This window comes from Thamnophis elegans, chromosome 9 (assembly GCF_009769535.1).
Source record: "Thamnophis elegans isolate rThaEle1 chromosome 9, rThaEle1.pri, whole genome shotgun sequence".
Lineage (NCBI taxonomy): Eukaryota > Metazoa > Chordata > Lepidosauria > Squamata > Colubridae > Thamnophis > Thamnophis elegans.
In genome coordinates, this window is record NC_045549.1 from 41,960,571 (window position 1) to 41,980,173 (window position 19,603).

General features: G+C 43.5%; 1 protein-coding gene across 12 annotated transcripts in view; it reads right to left on the reverse strand.

Annotated features, from left to right (window-relative positions):
* The window catches only part of KIAA1109 (KIAA1109 ortholog), a 206,367-nt gene that overhangs the window by 47,710 nt on the left and 139,054 nt on the right, over positions 1 to 19,603 (reverse strand). For 9 of the 12 annotated variants that reach the window (XM_032224446.1, XM_032224439.1, XM_032224438.1 and 6 more), the window contains 10 exons: positions 19,466 to 19,571; positions 18,384 to 18,481; positions 17,995 to 18,180; positions 15,443 to 15,611; positions 6,568 to 6,779; positions 5,413 to 5,611; positions 3,909 to 3,968; positions 2,350 to 2,576; positions 1,451 to 1,651; positions 1,130 to 1,260 (listed from right to left, as the gene is read on the reverse strand). In XM_032224446.1, coding sequence (XP_032080337.1) covers positions 1,130 to 1,260; positions 1,451 to 1,651; positions 2,350 to 2,576; positions 3,909 to 3,968; positions 5,413 to 5,611; positions 6,568 to 6,779; positions 15,443 to 15,611; positions 17,995 to 18,180; positions 18,384 to 18,481; positions 19,466 to 19,571 — 1,589 coding nt within the window. The remainder of the gene's footprint in view (positions 1 to 1,129; positions 1,261 to 1,450; positions 1,652 to 2,349; positions 2,577 to 3,908; positions 3,969 to 5,412; positions 5,612 to 6,567; positions 6,780 to 15,442; positions 15,612 to 17,994; positions 18,181 to 18,383; positions 18,482 to 19,465; positions 19,572 to 19,603) is intronic. The other 3 variants (XM_032224444.1, XM_032224447.1, XM_032224448.1) reach the window with 1 other exon arrangement.

The following is a 19,603-nucleotide window of genomic DNA, read 5'->3' on the forward strand; positions in this document are numbered from 1 at the left end:
ATTAGCCAAATGGAAACCAGATCGCAAAAGGACTAAACAAAGGAAAAAAATTCCTACCTAAACACCTATCTAACAGTACTTGGACCAGACTGAGAGAATCTGGGCCAGGAGTGGACAGGCACCAGTATTTATAACTTTGCTCTCAGTCTTGGACCAATCAGGCTAAGATAAAACCCACACGTGACCACTCCCTCCCCCCACTCTGGAAAACAGCCAGCTCAGAGAGCACCAAGGACCCCTCATTTTAACCCTGAGCTAAAAATATTCTCCTTTATTGGTGACCTGTAATTTTTTGCAGAGGGTATAAATTGAAAAAAGAATTCTGTCAGGCACCACTAATTAAAGCACAGGGTCTTCGGTTGAGCAACACCACAATCTCTGGAGAAAAAAACCAATAATATATTTAACAATTTCACTAGAATTAATGTTGGGCAACAGCCAAATACATTACTTTCTAAAATACACAGAATCTTTATCTTATTTTCTTAACTTAAGCTTATTTTAGCAGTGATATGTAGAGATTGGTTTTTAGACATTTTTTCCCAATCAAAACTTAGTTTTTGAAAAGCTAGAAATATGAAATAATTAACAAAAGTGTCATTAATGTACACTACCATCGGCACTCCAATAACAATTATGCTACTATACACCACATTGAAACTCACTAAACACTGGTGGGAAACTGTCATTTATAGTATGACTCTTGTGCATCCCATGGAATTAGCTACTCCCAAAAATGATTGGGGCTTGCACATGCAGATGTGGAACAAAGAGTCTAACAAATTTTGACAGTGAGTTCACACTTTTCTAGGGGCACTGCACTGTGGGATTATGCGGGCAAAGCAGGAGTAGGTTTTGAAAGTATTCCCATTTCTTACACAGGTAAAGTTGGCACACTGTTAAGACTTGCTCAGAGTTCATGCAAGCAAAATGGGAGTCAGTTTTCACACCATTCCTACTTTGCCTATTGAACTCTGATTAGCTTTACAAGAAGATTGTAATTCCTCGATTTAAAACTGCTTAGGGAGGGGTCAAATCAAAGATTGAGAGCCTCTTAATTAAATCTTTATAAAATAAAAATAAACAATTTATTTTGATTGTAAAAGTTGTTTGGAAACAACATACTTACTTTAAGTCATCAATTACTTTAGCCTGTTCATTCAACTCCCTGATATCAACTAAGCGCTTCACATACTTTCTTCCTCTTTGCTCTCCAGGCTGAGTGTTAGATGATCCCTGCTTCCGATAGTCAGCATTCTCCTGTTTTAAAAATGAAAGCATTTACTTCATTGCTCACAAGCAGTTTTCATGACTAAGATGAAGTCAGAAGAAGTTTAGCACCACCAATCAAAATACATGCAGAATCAGTTTAAGAAGTCAGATGATTTTTGATTTGCCAATATCCATATATTCATCATTTGTTTAAAGAGATACTACACATGCTACATACATGTCCCCATGAGCAAGACCTGCCCACTTGTAAATGTGAACCGTTTGCATAAGATGTATAACTTGCTGTTGATCCCACCAGATATTCTACAGGAACAGAGTAACGTTGACTTTTGGGGCTCAAACCCAAGAGGTGATTTACAATCCGCTGCCCCAAAGTGAGTTTGCATATGTCTCCATATAAAGAACCACCATCTGATCTCTAAATGATAATAAATAGCAAAATTAATACTTCAGGAAATGAAATTTCCATTTTTCTTATTGTCTGCCCCTTCTCTGCCTGTACTATTTTTTAAAAACATCTTCGTTAAACTTTATTCAGATATTGCCTAAATATGCTAGTGTTATTCCCTAACTGCATGTTGTCAGTGTGACTTGCTTTCCGTCTCCTATGTTGTGATAAATGCTACTATTTGTCATAATTCAAAATGGTCAATCAATTTGAATTTATACTATTCTGGGTAATCAAACTGAGCTAATTTCAAATAACCTTGAGTTCACAATGTGCATCTTTCACCAAATAATTACTGCAAAACTGGTTCTGGAAATCCAGGGTACTTTAGATTTGTTTTCCTTAACTACCAATTCATATTTTGAAGTTAGTAATAATTTATAAGGTTTGTGAACGTATATGTACATTTAAGAATTCTATTTTGATAATGTAAGTTACCAGCAAGAAACCAAGTCCTTTGTTTTTTAGTTAACAAATATATCTTCAGCACTGCTAAATATAACAAGCACTTTAGTGATTAACACTATTCTGTGATAACATATATATAGAAGAAAAGGATACGACAACTAAAGTTTGCATAACTATGCACCATTGCTGAGTTGCATAATATATTAATTGTTTTTATTGTCAATGTAATAAATGAATGAATGAAGGATTAGTTCACTGACCATGCTAACAGTGGGAGACATTGTATCAATTTCATCCTCATCAGATAGGTCAGCTATATTAATGGAGTTCAAATCAGCAATGTCATCTAAATCTTCTTCCCCTGTCAAAGTTGTGAGAGTATTTCCTAAAGCATTTAATCTTTTCCCAATGTTAGGATCCATGTGTACATCAATGCCACACATCTTCCACAGCACATTAAGAGTCCATGTTCCAGCACTGTTACTCTCTGTTTCAACAGAAATCAGGGAAAAATATTAAGATTATACTTTTCAAAAATTAAAGATTGGAGCATGCAAAACTAAGATAGGGTGTTGCATAAATCCTTTAAAGACAATTTTTATCATGTGCTAGAAATGCTAAGGAATATGTGAACCATTTTTAAATCACACAGAATAGTTTGAAATAGAAAAGTCGTTTCTTGTTGATACATAGGAAAGAAATGCCACAAAGAAAAGGGTGGACCTATAAGATACTTCAAATAGAGAATTAAGGCAAATGTAAAACTCTATTCTTAAAGTTGACATCATATTCTATAATACATCATTGTCATATGCTGAAAAGAAATTATGCTAAAATGTGCCAAGATATTCTAGTGTCCTGATTCATTTGTTTAAAAATATGTACTACTTACTATTAAGAATCAAAAAAAGTAAGAGCTGAGACTGACAAGGCAGAAACTGAGGGTCCCAGACTACAGGGAAGCATTATGTACTTGTTGCTTCCAGGCTACCCAGAGAACAGTTGAATATCTGTTAACTTGGAAAGTCAGGAGTAAAAATTAAAGTTTAAATTCTGGAGCATGGGTATTGTCAGCCTCTGCCTTGCTGCTGCTTCAGCTGCCATTGAAACGGGGAGGGGGGCATGGCATTTGGGAGGGAAATCATTATGTGCTGGAGGAATATTCTAGACGCTGTCCTGACCATCTCATTGCGCATGTGGAGGAAGGGAGTTTCCCGCCAAGGTTAACTGTCCAGCATTCCACCCTGATGATGTTTTTTGAAGATATCTCCCACCTGACAGTTGGGTGAATTATAATTGGACTATGGACTGGGGTGCCAAGGGGAGGGGATTGACCTATACATGATATTCTTTGCTTTCACGCCTAATTAACCAGACTCAGCTTAGCTTTGCTACTATTCGTTTGTAATTAGTAAAAGTACACTTAATTTCAAACAAATGGAGTTGAGTGGTTTCTTTCCTGATTATTAAATGAAGCAGCACCTGACAGGTATATATAAAGACTCCAAATTCTTCGCATCATGTTGGACAAACAAATCTTTCAAACTTCACTCTTGTCTGCAATGAAGCTTCAGATCTGAGTTTCCTTCTGTCAAAATGATTAAATGTCTGGAGAGCTAAAATTTACTACCAAACCCTGGTGTGAAATCTGGCAATAGCAATCAGTTTGTTGTTGCTGAACTCTCTTAATTTAAACAGTGAGAGAGGATGGCGCATACTAGGAAAAAATAATTGTTCGTAGTTATCAAAGTTGACTTGAAAAAGAATATTAAGACAACATTGTAAAATTCTGCCAATATGGAAGCCTCTTTAATGTTACCTGCAGCTGCTTGTCCAGTTGTCCTTGAACACACTTCATAGGTGCCATCTGGTACTACACCTAAAGAATCAAGAATATAGAACAAAATGGACATACCAGTTTAGCAAAGATTTGTTTTAAATTATAGGTGTATAAGCATTTAAACAAAATTTGAATTAAATGTGGGAGCTTTATTGGCAAGAGCTAATATATTGGGAAGAGCTAATGAAATGCCATTATGTGGTTTTGCTTTAAATCTGGAATATTTTATATAAAGGGACGTAAAAACAATTATAGTCAAATGAAGGTTCAGGTATGATGATAGCGCTCTACATGGGGCAGGAGACTACAACTTGTCCAGAATGCAGCCGCGCGAGCGATTGTGGGTGCACCTCGGTACACCCACGTTACACCTATCCTCCGCGAGCTGCACTGGCTGCCGATCGGTCTCCGGATACGCTTCAAAGTGCTAGTCGTAACTTATAAAGCCCTTCATGGTATTGGACCTGGGTACTTGAGAGACCGCCTGCTGCCAATTACCTCCCATAGACCCATTAGATCGCACAGGGTCGGCCTCCTCCGGGTTCCGTCTACCAGCCAATGCCATCTGGCTACCACCCAGGGGAGGGCCTTCTCTGTAGCAGCTCCGGCCCTTTGGAATGAACTCCCCGCGGAGATTCGGACCCTCACCTCTCTCCAGGCCTTCCGAAAAGCCGTCAAAACCTGGCTGTGCCGGCAGGCCTGGGGTTGATGAGTTCCCCTCCCCTCTCGACTTGTATGGCTGTATGACTCTTGTGTATTTTAATTACGTGTATTGTGTTTGTGTCCCCTTTTCCCCTTCTGAGTTGTTCGCCGTCCTGAGTCCCTCCCGGAGAAGGGCGGCATACAAATAAACTAAATCTGAATCTGAAATATATTTGATTTAAAATATATGATTTCATATGAATTGTAGGTGATAACCGTGGAAGCGATGACTGGAAGTTTTTGTAACCAATCGACACACTTTCTACAATTTGTAATAGAATATGGTTTTGTGGGGTTTTTTCCTTGTGTTTTGTCTGTTTGTGTTTATTCAAAAATAAAAAAAAATCTTTATCAAAAAAATTGAATTAAATTTATTGTCCTTCTCAAACTTATAAGCCATTGATTTGGACAAACACAATGCTTGGCAAATTCTTACTGAAATTCCCAGTTTTTTACTTGTTTACAAAGAGCTATTTTTTGTGATGCAATATATTAAGAAGTTCAAGAGAGCTAACTCTATTACCTCTCTAAACTTAAACTATAGCGTAGAACCATGATGGTGAACCTATGCAACGTGTGCCAGAGGTGGCACATAGAGCCCTCTCTGTGGACATGCACGCCATCACCAGCTAGTCTTTGGGTTTCCGGCGCTCTCGTGTGCGTGCTTGCATGCACGCACGTGTTCCAGTTTGGGCACTCAGTGCCAAAAAGGTGCACCATCACTGGCCTAGAATATATATTTTAAATTCCAAAAAGTCAAATTACTAAGAAAAATGCTTACATGCATTCATCACGAGATCTCCTCGTATTTCTGGCTTCCAATCATCCCAGCTAGTTTCAAAGCCATCAGCAAAGCGGATGCAGAAGTTTTTAAAATGGCCTTTGCTGACCAGAGATTCTGAGGAGCAGGCAGTTATTAAAGTGCTTTCAATGGTCAAGACTAATGCAGAGCCAGTGTCCAGGTCAGTCGTATGGGTTGCCTGCAGTAAGAAAAAGTAACTATAGCAGTAAAATTTGTTTATTTCAATATCAAAATTTTCACAGTTAAGCGTTCTCCCAATCCCTATAGTCTCTTTTTTCATTAAACACACCATATTCAGAGTTATTCTAAAATAAATGCTTTTCAATTAACAAACTATTTATTTTTGAAATAGTTTATTAAAATTTGCCCTTAGAACAAAAGTACTACTTCTTTAGCAATCAGCAAGTCAAAAATAAACATGCTTTAAGAAACCTTTTTAAAATATTAGGCTTTAAATAATAGCTAAACAATAGCAGAAATACTATATAATGTAGTTTTAATTCTAAAATGAACTCAGCATTTCACTATTAAGATTTAGTTACATTATATTAAACAGAAGGGGGGAAATTCATGAAACACATCAAACTTGTCATAAGCAGTGCAAGTTAAGAAGAAACAAAAAAAATAAAAAATTGGAAAATTGGAAACTGTAATATAAATATACAAATGAATATTACCTATGCAATATTCATTTTTCTAGACATACATGTGTGTGTATGTCACATAGAAAAGATTAAAGTTATATCCAAAGTTCAAAAGATTAATAAGAATTATTTTCAAAACTGAAGATTTTATCTCAGAATCTAAATATGCTTTTTAATAAACTGTTTAACCTTTAAACTAAGCATTTATTTTAAACAGTTAGCTTTCAAATAACAGTTCCATTCTGGTAAGTAGCAAAGAAGTTAAAAAGATCTCTAACAGGACATTCATTTTATAGAACTATTTCAGATTGTTAGCTACAAGACAATTTAATTGCTTTTCTTTTTAAAAATCAGCAACATTTCCAAAGTATTTTGCTGCCACAATAATAAAATATCAAGGTTTTTAAGAATTGTTAATCTGAATAGATGTAACAACTCAAACGGGGGGGGGGGGGGGAGGGTGTCTTATTCTTATTATATTTAGTATTACCTGTGGTGTGTTTGTAATTGGCAAACAAATTCCCAAGTCGTTAACTGTTAGTTGGAGGAAAAGGGTTCCAAAAGCTTGAGCAGAGGTCTGCTGTATTCCTGGTAGCATATCAACAATTTCCTTTGTAGCCCTATGAACATCTTTATTCAAGGCCATTCTCTGTTCATTCCAGTTATCATAAGCAGCTTTGTAATTCAGCCAAAAGAGCACAGCTTTAAAAACAAACAAATATGTTTTTCACTATTTTTAGAAGGAAGTACAACGGAATGTTAATTTCATGTTTTTATAATTATTCTTTATAGAAATTTTTTTAACACTGCAATTTATAACAATAAAAATTAATACAAACCTAAAAAATAAATAATTAAAAATAAAATAATAGAAGTTGCAGGAAAAAAATAGACAGAAAAATAGAATATGTATGTACTTGAAGGTAGAAAAACTATAGGAACATATTAGGGCTGGGCAGTTGCTTGGAGGCAGCTAGGAACAGTTACTTTAAAAAGGGGTATTTCATGTGTTCCATAAAAGACTAAAAGCAAAAAAGCCCATCTTCTATTGCTAGAAAGACCGTTGGCTTACCTGAACGGTCGTTCTCTGGGCGCTGCAGGAGAGTCAAAGCATGGGTTAACACAGTCTATCTGCCCTAGGACAGAGTATCTTTTTTCCCCCTTTGACCACGCCTCCCTTTGCCTCTACAAACTCAGATTAAAAACAAAGAAGACTCCGTTTAGGACCACCTCCACAGTTCCTCAAAGGCCTCACCGGAGGCAATAACCGCTGGGCGGGTTTGGACTCTCCCGCAGCGCCCAGAGAACGACCGTTCAGGTAATCCAACAGTCTTTCTCCTGAGCGCTGCTTGGAGAGTCCAAGCATGGGACATACCCAAGCTATGATGTCCAAGGGCAGGAAGAATTCGTAGAGTCCGGAGCCTCTGCAAGTTTTTGTAAAATTCTTCGCCCCAAGGAGGCTTCGGCTGAGGCAAAGGTGTCTATTTTGTAATTGCGAATGAAGGCTGTGGGGGACGCCCACGTGGCTGCTCGACAAATGTCAATGATTGATGCCTGGGTCGCCCACGCAGATGTGGCCGCACTTCTTGTGAAGTGAGCCGTAACCCGGCCCGGCACGACCTTGCTGTGAAGTTCATACGCCAGATTAATGCTGGCTCGCAGCCAACGTCCGATGGTATGCGATGAAGCTTTTCGACCTTGCAACCCAGGATGAAAGGAGACAAAAAACGACTCAGATCGTCTGAACTCTTTGGTTCTCCTGACATAAATGCGTACAGCACGTCTTACATCCAATTTGTGCCAGTCCCTTTCTCGGGGATGAGACGGTTTGGGGCAGAAGTTGGGAAGGATCATCTCCTGTGACCTGTGAAACAGGGTGTTCACTTTAGGTAGGAAGGTGGGATCGAGATGTAGGATGACCCTATCTGGATGGACAATACAAAGGTCCTCCCTGACTGACAGAGCCGCCAGCTCAGATATTCTCCTGGCCTAGGTAATGGCGACCAGGAAGGCAGTCTTAATAGTGTCGAAGAGACACAGTTCAAAGAGGCTCAAACGGGGCTCCCGTCAAGGCCCTAAGTACAAATGGTAAGTCCCAAGATGGATATCGGTATACCGTGGGAGGCCTGATATTCGAGGCCCCTTTCAGGAAGCTCTTAACCAGAGGGTGTTGGCTCAGAGTGCGGGAGGAACCTCTGGAGAGAATGGTAGACAGGGCCACTACTTGGCATCGCAGGTGTTGGGGCGACGCCCTTATCCAACCCCTCTTGTAGAAAGTCTAGTAACTGAGGTATAGAGACCTCTGTGTCCTGCAATCCCCTCCCTTGGTACCAGGTGGAGTAGGCTCTCCAAGTAGCCTCGTATATTCTGGTCGACGAAGGCCTCCTGGACGCCTGGATGGTCTGGATGACCTTGTCAGAAATGTTCTGTTTCCTCAGGAGGTGCCCCTCAAGTGCCAGAAGGCTAGTTGCAGCCATTGAGGCTCTGGGTGGAGTATTGCCCCCTGGCTGAGGGAGAGGGTCTCCTGAGGAATCCTCCAAGGTTTCTGAACGGAGAGGCTGACAAGGTACGCATACTAGGACCTCCTGGGCCAATGGGGTGCCACTAGCATGATCTCCGCCTCTTCCTCCAGTAGCTTGGTCACAACTTGCGGAATGAGCTGTAGAGGGGGGAACGCATACAGTAGCCGTGGAGGCCACTTGCACCTCAGGGCATCCGTCCCCTCCGCCCCTGGAGACCGGCAGCGGGAATAGAAATGAGTCAGCTGGGTGATGTGGCGAGTGCCGAAGAGGTCGACTTGTGGTTCGCTGAACCTCTGTACAATTTGGTTGAAGATGTCTGGGTCTAGTCGCCATTCTGAATGATTGATCGTCTGCTGGCTCAATTAGTCCGCCTTCTGGTTGCTGGTCCCGGAAATGTGGTCCGACCTAATGGAAAGCAAGTGGCACTCCGCCCACCTGCCCAGAGCCTCCGCCTCCGTCATGAGTGATCTGGAGTGTGTGCCGCCTTCCCTGTTGATGTGGGCCTTTGTTGCCACATTGTCGGTGAGCAACAGCACGTGATGGCCCGCAATCTGAGGGGAGAACTGACGAAGAGCTAGCCTGGCCGCTCTCAGCTCTAGCCAGTTTATACTGTGGGAAGACTCCCTCTGTCTCCACAATCCTTGAGCTAGCTGGCCTTGGCAATGAGTACCCACCCCTGAAGGTTGGCATCTGTGGTCACGACAATCCTTTTTGGTTCTTTGAACAGGACCCCCTCTCCACCGCCTTGGTCTTCCACCAAGATAGAGAGCGGATCACCTTTGGGGGAACTCGCACTCGTCTGTGCGAGTTGCTGGTCCTCGTTCTTTGCATGGGCAGGAGGAACCATTGCAGTTCCCTGGCGTGAAGACGAGCCCAGGGAACTACCTTCAGGCAGGAAATTATAATGCCCAGAAGTTGAGAAAACTGGACAATCTGCACCGACCTGGCCGCGCTGCAAAGGCGCACTCTGTCCCGAAGAGTCTTCAGCGGCTCTGGCGAGAGGAAAACCTGACAAGAGTTCGAGTCCAGTATGACCCCCAGGTGTTGTATTCACATAGTTGGCTCTAGGTGGCTTTTCTTTTGGTTCACTGAAAAGCCGTGCTGTTGGAGTGTTCTGATGATGATGCGGACGTCCTGTCTGGCTTGGACCTGGCTCGAGGAGTGAATTATGATGTCGTTGAGATAACACTCCAGGCGAACCGGACGGTTCTGGAGGTGGGCCGCCACCACTGCCAACAGTTTCGTGAATGTCCTGGGTGCTGAGGACAGCCCAAAGGGGAGAGCTCGGTATTGGTAGTGCTCCCCTTCGAAGAAGAACCTCAGGAACATCCTGTGGGCTGGATAAATGGGGACGTGAAGATATGCCTCTTTTAAGTCTATCGAGGTGAGGAGATCGCCTCATCTTACGCAATCCAGTATGGAGTGGAGGGATTGCATTTTGAACCTCCGGTATGCCAGATGGAGGTTTAGGCGCTTCAGATCGAGAATGGCCCTCCATCCCCCTGATGCTTTGGGCACTTGAAACAGAATGGAGTAAAACCCTTGTTTCTCCTGATCCTTGGGGACCGGTTCTATGGCCCATATCTGGACCAAGTGGCGGATCTCTGCTTGCATGAGTCCTCTTTTTAGGGGGCTCCTGGGAGATGGGCAACGGATGAATGTTCGTTGGGGAAATGACAGAAATTCTAGAAGGAGACCCCTCCTGACGGTATTCAGCACCCACATGTCTGAGGTTATCTCCCCTCACCTGTCGGTGTAAAACTGCAACCGACCCCCTATGGGGGGATCCCTGTGGTGGTCACTTCTCCCTACAGAAGTTTCGGGAATTGGAGCCATCTCGAAAGGGCTTGCGAAATGAGCCTACCTTGTGCTCCGAAGGAGCCTGTCCTGACCCCTATCACCCTGCTGAGAGTAGGACCTATGGTAGGAAGAAGAGGTTGAAGGCTGGTGTTATCTTGTGCCCGAAAGGACTGCCTCCGAAAAGAGCCAGAACCTTTGCGATCAGCCTTTTTCAGAGTTTTCTCTTGTCCTTGGTCTCAGTGGTGAATTTATCCAGGGCGTCTCCGAAGAGGAGACCCCCTTTGAATGGAGTGGACGCCAACTTCCACTTTGCCTTCATCTCCGCCTGCCAGTGGCGAAGCCAGAGCAGGCGGCGAGAGGTAACGTTAGAAGCCAGTGCCCGGGATGCGAATTTTGCCGCATTCAAGGACTCATCAGAGGAATACTCCACTGCTGTGATGATTTTGTCAATTCGTGCTTCCATCGAGATCCCCCGGGGCGGGGACTGGATCTCAATTGTCTCAGTCAGAGGAGAGAGGACCGTATGAAAAACAAGGCAGAGGTGGAGGCCCTAATGGCCCAGGCGGCCGTCTGATGAGTCTTTAGGCATGCCTTCTCTGACTTTTTATCCTCCGCTTTTAGACCTTCTAGAAGGTCCGCTGGCAGGTTGGACATAAAGGTCAGGGATACCACCGGAGCATCTACCTCAGGCAGCTTCAGGGCTTCCTCCATTTTTGGCTCAATGGTGTATATGATCGTGTCACCCCCACCCGGGTTGGTCAAGGTCTCAGGCTGAATCCACTGCCTCTGGACCACGTCCATGAATAGCTCTGGCACTGGAATGAATTCCTATGTCGAAGCTGGTTCCTTAAAGAGGCCCTCCTTGTTGTCCCTGGTGCCAGATGTTCCAGAAGAGGAACAGGTCCCTAACTCTGTTAGGAGTGGTCCCTAACTCTGTGGCCGCCTTCGCCTAATGTAAGATGGACTTAAAGAGGGAAGGCTTAAAAAGGCCAGTGAAAGCCGGTTTGTCTGGGAGGAGGTCCTCGTCTTTCGACAACTGGAAGTCCTCCACCTCCCCTTCTTCCAGGGTTGACTCCTCAATGGCCACTGAAGTACTGGGGGAGGCCGGTGCCTGCTCAGGGGGCGGCTTGGACCCTTGCTTAGGTTTAGGTGGGGCCGCTGTACCAGTGCGATATTTCATGCCCTCAGCAATGCCCTGAGATATGACCTCCTTCATCTCTGCGGACAGGCCCGACTTGTTCTTTCCCCTGCGGTGAGCCTTACTGGAGACCCCGCGGCTTCCGTAGGCTCTGGGGTTGGAGTCTTCATCAGAAGGTAAAGAAACTTGTGAGGGAGCCAGTTCCTTCCTCAGGGACAAACTGGGGGAATCTGGGTAACCCTAGGAAGCTGCAGGGGAGGAATCCCTGGATAATTCCGCTGCTGATGAGGGTGACCTGCTCACCCTGGGGGAAACAGGTCCCTGCTCAGGCCTCTGCCCTGGGGTGGGATCAGGTGCCTCTCTGCATTCAGGGGATGGAAGATGCTCCCGTGAAACAGGGAAACCCCCCCTTTGCAGTGTTTGGCGCTATCATTATGATTATCGCCCTCAGAAGGTCCCGTAGGGTGCTGCTAGAAGGGCGTTTGGTCCCTTTCCCCCCTTTGGGCGGGTTATCCAGCCTGGCCCGTTTGGCTGAAGGCCCTGCCTGGGCCTCCTGAAGCTCCAAACCTCCATCTGGCATGGTGGCTCAGCCAAGGAAAGGGGAGCTGACGTAGTAGGCTGGATAGGGCGCAAGCCAGCCGGCTACTGGTGCCCGCAGATCATAGAGGAGAGGGGCGCCCGCAGGACTAGGCCACTCCTCAGGCTGTCCACAGCCCTCCGGCTGGTGCAACGCGGGAGAATGCGACCTTCTGGCGCCCCAGACTGGTCCCTGGCCTCCTGGCTGGCGATCCGCAATGCTGCTGGGGTGTAGGAGCAGCAGCCCCCCAATCGCAGCGGTTCCAAGCAAGCAACAATGGAGACCGCTTTCCTGACTCACTGCAGTCCCGTAGACACGTCTGACTCGCACCGTCTACACGCGGCTGTGGAAAGGCTCCTCCAAAATGGCCACCACTGCATGCGCAGATTCTGCCCTTGTAGACAGCGAAAAGCACGCGAATCCCAAAATGGCCAGCGCAACGGCAACAGACCCAGGAAGGCCCTCTGTGCTCCGATCGAGACAGCAAGAGGTTCCATGCTATCAGGAAGTGCCCTGAGCCGAAGGGGACAGGCAAGGGAGACCTCCTCCCCCCCACCGTTCGCCGGCAGTGCCGGGCAAACGACTCACGCTTCCTCCTGTAACAGCCACCTGCATAAGCACCCCCTCAGCAACGATAAGCAGATGTAAGACGTTCCGCAATGGCTAGCAGTCAGCTGTCTAACTGACGAGTGGTCTTGAGGGATGAATTGGTGAGAGAAAACGCTTATGATAGGAAGTACATTCTATTTGCTCTAGGACTGAGGAACTCCTCAAAACCAAGTCCTCACTGGGTGGACTGAGTTTTTAATCTGGGATTATAGAGGGATTATAGAGGCAAAGGGAGGCGTGGTCAAAGGCACTGTTCCCTCTAATGGCAAGAAAACACCGCGCAGCAGTTTCTAACTGCCGCGCAATGATTTCTGTCACAGGCTCTGGAAGCTGAGAGGCGTCAGAAAATCTAGGGTTAGCACAGGCGCGGGGACAGCGGTAGGAGCTTACACGGCACAGCCGGTCTCCTAGGACCTCCTAGGTGCCGGCTGTGCCGCTCATTACCGTCAGTCGCCCCGTGTTCAGCAAAGCAAACGCGGGGAAGTCCTTTGCAGGCGGCTAGAACTGGCCGCCCGAAAAGGACCTCCCCAGACTTCTTTTGATGAGCACGGAGCGACTGATGATAGTTTGTGCCGGCCGCGGCTGCTCAAGCTAGCATCAGTCGCCCCATGTTCAGCCAAGCAAGCCTGGCGGGGAGGTCCTTGTGGGTGGCCAATCCTAGCCATTTGCGCCCGGCTCTGCGGCTGAGGTGAAGCCGCCAGCATCCCTGCCCGTGGCAGTGGTGCCTCTCCCTCCACGCGGAGCACCTGAGCTGGCCCCCGCGTTATCTCTCCCCCTTCCTCCTCTGCCGTACTTTTGAAGTGCCATGAGGCCGCGGGAGCTAGTAGGAAGGCAGCGGAGGGGGCGGGAGCAGGAAAAGAAGGCCTCATGGCTTCTCAAAAGCACGGCGGAGGTGGAGGCGGCGGCAGGGGTAACGCGATGCCCAGCTGAGGTGTTCCGAGCAGAGGGGGGAGGCACCGCCGCCGCTGCCATGGGCGGGGGCGCCAGCGGGAGCTTTGGCAGCTTCACCTCAGCTGCAGCGTTGGACAGCAAATGTGGTGGTACTGTTGGAGGAGGCGGAGCAGGCGGCAGCAGTTATTCTAGTGGCGGCGGGGGCTCGTTGGCATTTTCAGCGGCAGCCCTGCCCCTGTGAAAAAAACCAAAGATGGAGCAGATCCACGCAGATGATGTCGCTGCAACATGACTGGAGGAATTCTGGGAGTTGAAGTCCACAACTCTTAAAGCTGTCAGGTTTGAAGACCCCTGGGTTTTTCTTTCTAAAGGGTTAGGGGTGCAAGGGTCTTGCAACTTGATAGCTTTAAGACTTGTGTGCTTCAAATGCCAGAGTTTCTGAACCAACATTTTGGTTGCTAAGCAGGAGCGTTGTTAAATGATACTGATATTATATAACACTTTTAATTAAGCTGGTACCTTGAATAAACATAATTTTGAGTTCCGAATAATACTGATTTCGTTGTTGTCTTAGGTGACATCTGTGAAAAAAATTTAGGTGCTCAGGCATGAAAATGTGCCGCTCAAACACTATACTTTTCTGCTCACACTGAAAAAAAAATAGAGGGAACATTGGTCAGAGTGAAAAAAGATACTCAGTCCTAAGGCAGATAGACTGTGTTAACCCATGCTTGGACTCTCCAAGCAGTGCTCAGGAGAACTTTGAATCTTGATCAAAGATTCTGAGATTTTTAAAAGAAAAGTAAATAAACAGATTCTGCTCCCTGAAATAATTTGACTTTAGTACAAGTAGGAGCACAAATATACCATCTCTCCATTAAAGCAATTGTGCTTTTTCCAAAAATCTATAGGTACCACACAGACATTTCCACTACAGTCATGCAATAATGGAAACACATCCTTTAAGTTCTAAAGCACCTTTTCGGAATTGAATCCAACATGCTACACAATCTTAGAATATCAACCTTTCTAAATCCTTTTCTATAACAAAGAAAATAAATGTTATAGCAAATCAAAGTCACAAAATTCCTACAACTGGCCCTTCAATGTAAATCAATGGAATCCTTTCCATATAGTTATGGCATTGTATATAGGCCTCATTGCTGATGGGAGGTACTTTCTAGCATGCAAACAGATTTGACAACACTGTAGTTAACAAGACCTATGTGCCTATGGAAATTGAGGAATTCATTCCTAGAGACTTGGAAAATGATTGAGAAGTCATTCAAAATACAATGAACAGGATAAATATATACAGTTATCAGACTCCTTCTCACAGTCCTTGCAGCAGATAATGAAACCAATCTCAAAGATTTGATTACTTATATTTATTAGAATTTATACAACAGGACTTTCAAAAAGTGCTTAACTTTCAAATGAAGCCTGTTTATGTGCTGTATTTTGGTGGCAAAAATTTAGTTTTCCAGTGTTCTTTTGATCCAGAGGACTAGAAAGATTGGGTGAAATCTTGACGATTCCCTGTAATCTGCATCTGATCATAGTTTTGCTAATCCCCTTATTTCAACCTTAAGAAAGGGTGCTTATCAGAATTCCTGGCAAATCCGGCTAAGTAGGGGAAGAACCAAGCAGTGTGCTTCTGTATCTGGCCAAAATAACAGACATATTAGAATTCATGACAAAATGACTGTTCAAAGTTATTTACCATAGACAGGTTCAGGTCTACTTTTATAGATTTTTATAAATTGGGAATGCCATGGGTACCACCTTTATCTTTATAAAATAAAAAGAGATTCAGCGCCATTAGTACCTCTGTCAAAGGCCACAGGCTGAGCAAAAACTATTGGCCTGTTCAGTGTGATAAGTACAGCTTCTCGATCTGACGAACCACTGATTTCTTCTCTAAGGGCATTTCTTAATCCAATTCTAGTTTTAAAGTAAGCAACTTGATGGAAGTCGGAGCCAGCTTCTTCATATACCTTTATATATTCAAAACATATTTCACGTTAGAATACAACACAGCAAAAATTAAACCTGATACTATTATTTATATTTATAATTTGTATTATCATTGAATGTACAGATATAAATTAAGAATAATTTAGACTTGTAGTGGCTCAAATCTTTAAGGAAATGTTATTCCGAAGAGCAAGGATGCTTTTACGTTCACTTTATAAGTACCATCAGATGAAGGAAACACAAAGTGCTTTAGCGTCATCATATCTTACAGAGAAACATATAATAGTAAAAAGGAAGAGAGTAGGGCAGTCTGTTGTACACTTACATGGATTTTGAGTTTCCCTGACAAACACAATACATAATATATGACAGAACCTGTATTTCTTTCATTAAAGAATTGGAGACTTGTTTAATATTATGTGGATATCAGTTTCAGAACTTGAAGAAAAACCATTTTTAATTAAAAAGTTTTTTATTTTTCTCTTTCAAATTCATTCACAAATATACACTCTTATAATTACTATTATCATTTATCATTCATCGTTAGTCTTTATCATTATTTTCTTACAAATATATAGAATATAGTTTGGGTCTCTTCCTTTTCAACCATTTTTTCCTACCTCTCACAGATTCTTAGGACTGAGCCTTAAATGCAGAGATGTCCAACCACTGTTCCCTCTAAGGTGCACGGGTGTGCGGCCGCGCACGTGGCAAGAAAACCCCGCGCAGCAGTTTCTAACTGCAGCGCAGGGGCCTCAGAAAATCTAGGGTTAGCATGGGCGCGGGGATGGCAGCAGGAGCGTACATGGCACAGCCGGTCTCCTAGGACCTCCTAGGCGCTGGCTGCGCCGCTAATTACCGTCAGTCGCCCCATGTTCAGCAAAGCAAACGCAGGGAAGTTCTTTGCAGGCGGCTAGAACTGGCCGCCCGCAAAGGACCTCCCCAGACTTGTTTTGATGAGCACGGAGCGACTGACGGTAGTTTGAGCCGGCCGTGGCCGCTCAAACTAGCATCAGTCGTCCCGTGTTCAGCAAGGTCCTTTGTGGGCGGCCAATCCTAGCTGCTTGCGCCCGGCTCTGCGGCTGAAGTGAGCCCCCAAAGCCCCCGCCGCCACCAGAATATCTGCTGCCTCCTCCTCCTCCTCCAACAGCACTGCCGGATTTACCCCCCGACGCTGTGGCTGAGGTAAAGCCGCCAAAATCCCATCAGCACCCCCGCCCGTGGCAGTGGTGCCTCTCCCTCCACGCAGAGCACCTGAGCTGGCCCCCGCATTATCCCTCCCCCTTCCTCCTCCGCCGTGCTTTTGAGGAGCCATGAGGCCACGGGAGCTAGTAGGAAGGAGGTGGAGGCGGCAGCAGGGGTAACCCAGAGCCCAGCTGAGGTGCTCCGAGCGGAGGGGGAGGCACTGCTGCCGCTGCCATGGGCAGGGGAACCAGCGGGAGCTTTGGCAGCTTCACCTCAGCTGCAGTGCTGGGCAGCAAATGTGGTGGTGCTGTTGGAGGAGGCGGCGGCAGCAGTTATTCTAGTGGCGGCGGGGGCTCGTCGGCATCTTCAGTGGCAGCCCTGGCCCCTGTGAAAAAAACCGAAGATGGAGCAGATCTACGCAGATGACGTCGCCGCAAGGTGACTGGAGGAGGAATTCTGGGAGTTGAAGTCCACAAGTCTTAAAGCTGTCAGGTTTGAAGACCCCTGGGGTTTTTTTTCCCTAAAGGGTTAGGGGTGCAAGGGTCTTGTAACTTGACAGCTTTAAGACTTGCATGCTTCAATGCCAGAGTTTCTGAGCCAACATGACTGGAGGAGGAATTCTGGGAGTTGAAGCCCACAAGTCTTAAAGCTGTCAGGTTTGAAGACCCCTGGGATTTTTTTTTCTAAAGTGTTAGGGGTGCAAAGTTCTTGTAACAACAGCTTTAAGACTTGCGTCCTTCAAATGCCAGACTTTCTGAGCCAACATTTTGGTTGCTAAGCAGGAGCGTTGTTAAGTGATACTGATATTATATAACACTTTTAATTAAGCGGGTACCTTGAATAAACATTACTTTGAGTTTCAAATAATATTGATTTCGTTGTTGTCATAGGTGATATCTGTGAAAAAAATTCAGGTGCTCAGGCATGAAAATATGCCGCTCAAACACTATACTTTTCTGCTCACACTGAAAAAAAATTAGAGGGAACATTGTGTCCAATCCTGGCAACTTTAAGACTTGTGAACTTTAATTTACAGAATTCTCCAACCAGCCATGCTGTCTGGGGAATTCTTGGAATTAAAATCCACAAGTCTTAAAGTTGCCAATGTTGGACACATTTTGCTTTAATGTTTTGTTTTTTTAATTTTTAGGGAGGGGAAAAAGTATATTACAATCAGTTATGAAACTGTAATTTCAGAAACGTATACTAAACACTAACCTGATGTTTAACAATCTGTCCTAAAGCCAAATTTAAATCCACTTGGCATTTAGCAAAAAGCTTCAAATAACTAGTGCCACCTGGCATAGCTTTCGCTTGTATTCTATTTGAAAGCTCCAGTTCTATCAGTCCTGTTTCAAAGCGTACAGCCCACATTGATGGTGTTGTAGCTGTTACCTGGATTCCCTAGTAAAGAAAAGGTAAAATATAAAATGAGGTCAGTTACTAAGTTACAAACATGTTGAAGCTACTTGCGATGTTGAATGGAGTTTATAAAATAACACTCCTACCTGCATACATACACAATTCATTCTATAGTTAATTTGTTTTTTTTGTCCCAGTTGGAATGCACCTAAATAAATCTCCAGATTCAAATAGAATAAAAATACCTTAAATTGAAGACTCAAAGAGTAAAGGAGAATTTTTGGTTTTTCTCCATCATTTGTTCCATCATGTTCATTCCATAGAGGAATAGGTTGTTCCCCTCCTATAAATATAATTACACAATTGTACACATAATTTTGTATCTTGTTATTAAATCAATATTTGATATCATATTTAAGAATCAAACTATGCATCATTATCTGCAATTTTAAAAAAAAACTGCAATGAGCTGCATGGTGGTGGTAGGTGAATATTTCTATTATGCCTAATGCATCTTTATTTCTGCTCATTGGAGTAAAATTTGACATCCTATTCTAGCCCAGCTATAAATGCTGATTTCTCTTTAAAAATAGAATAAAAGGCCAGGTAAATCTGCTCCTAAAATAAATTTATTTTATGAAATGAAGAAATTCCATAATCTTCAAAACAACATAAAGTTATAATGAAAAATCATCCCAAAGGTAATTATCTAGAACCAAAAATAAGGAGATTTTATTTTAATAGTTGAAGAATTAAGAGTATGCAATGCTAGTGTTTGGCTGCTTAACATAAAATATGCTCAGGTTTCTGAATACTATTTGTTTGACTTAGAAAACAAATTTATTTTATACTGTAGTCTTTGCAGTAATTATTGACAATTGTTAAGTTAGTCCACATAAAGCTTTATAAAATGACACACATCTTAATAGAACTGAATGGATCTATTGCAGCTGTAATCCTTCATATACTGTATTTAGGAACAAACAGCATTAAATTCAATATTCATTTCTAAATGGAAAAAAAATGCACAGTTCAACTACAATACATTAAACACCTTCCTGAGACTTAAAAATTAATAAATCCAAGAAGTCATAAATCTTAGTTCTGGCTTTTATGGGATTGTTATTTTATTCCAGAATAATTTTAATTTTATCAAATACATGATTTTTAAAAATATTTTAACAAAGGGTACACATTCAGTACTTGCTTTTATGTGTAGAATTTATAAAATATTAAAACAATATATTATTTGTACTTAATACAGCCTAAGAAACATTCCTGTTAGGCCATCAAGTGGTTTAATAAAAGTTTAAAGCCATTAGACTACCTGAGACTTTCTGTATTACTTCATTGACTTCTTTCATAAATACTTTCTGCACAAAAACCAAATGGTTCAAAAGATCTGTTGAAAGGTTATGCTCAAAGGACCCAACCTAGGCAAAAAAAGATAATAAATATTAATTCA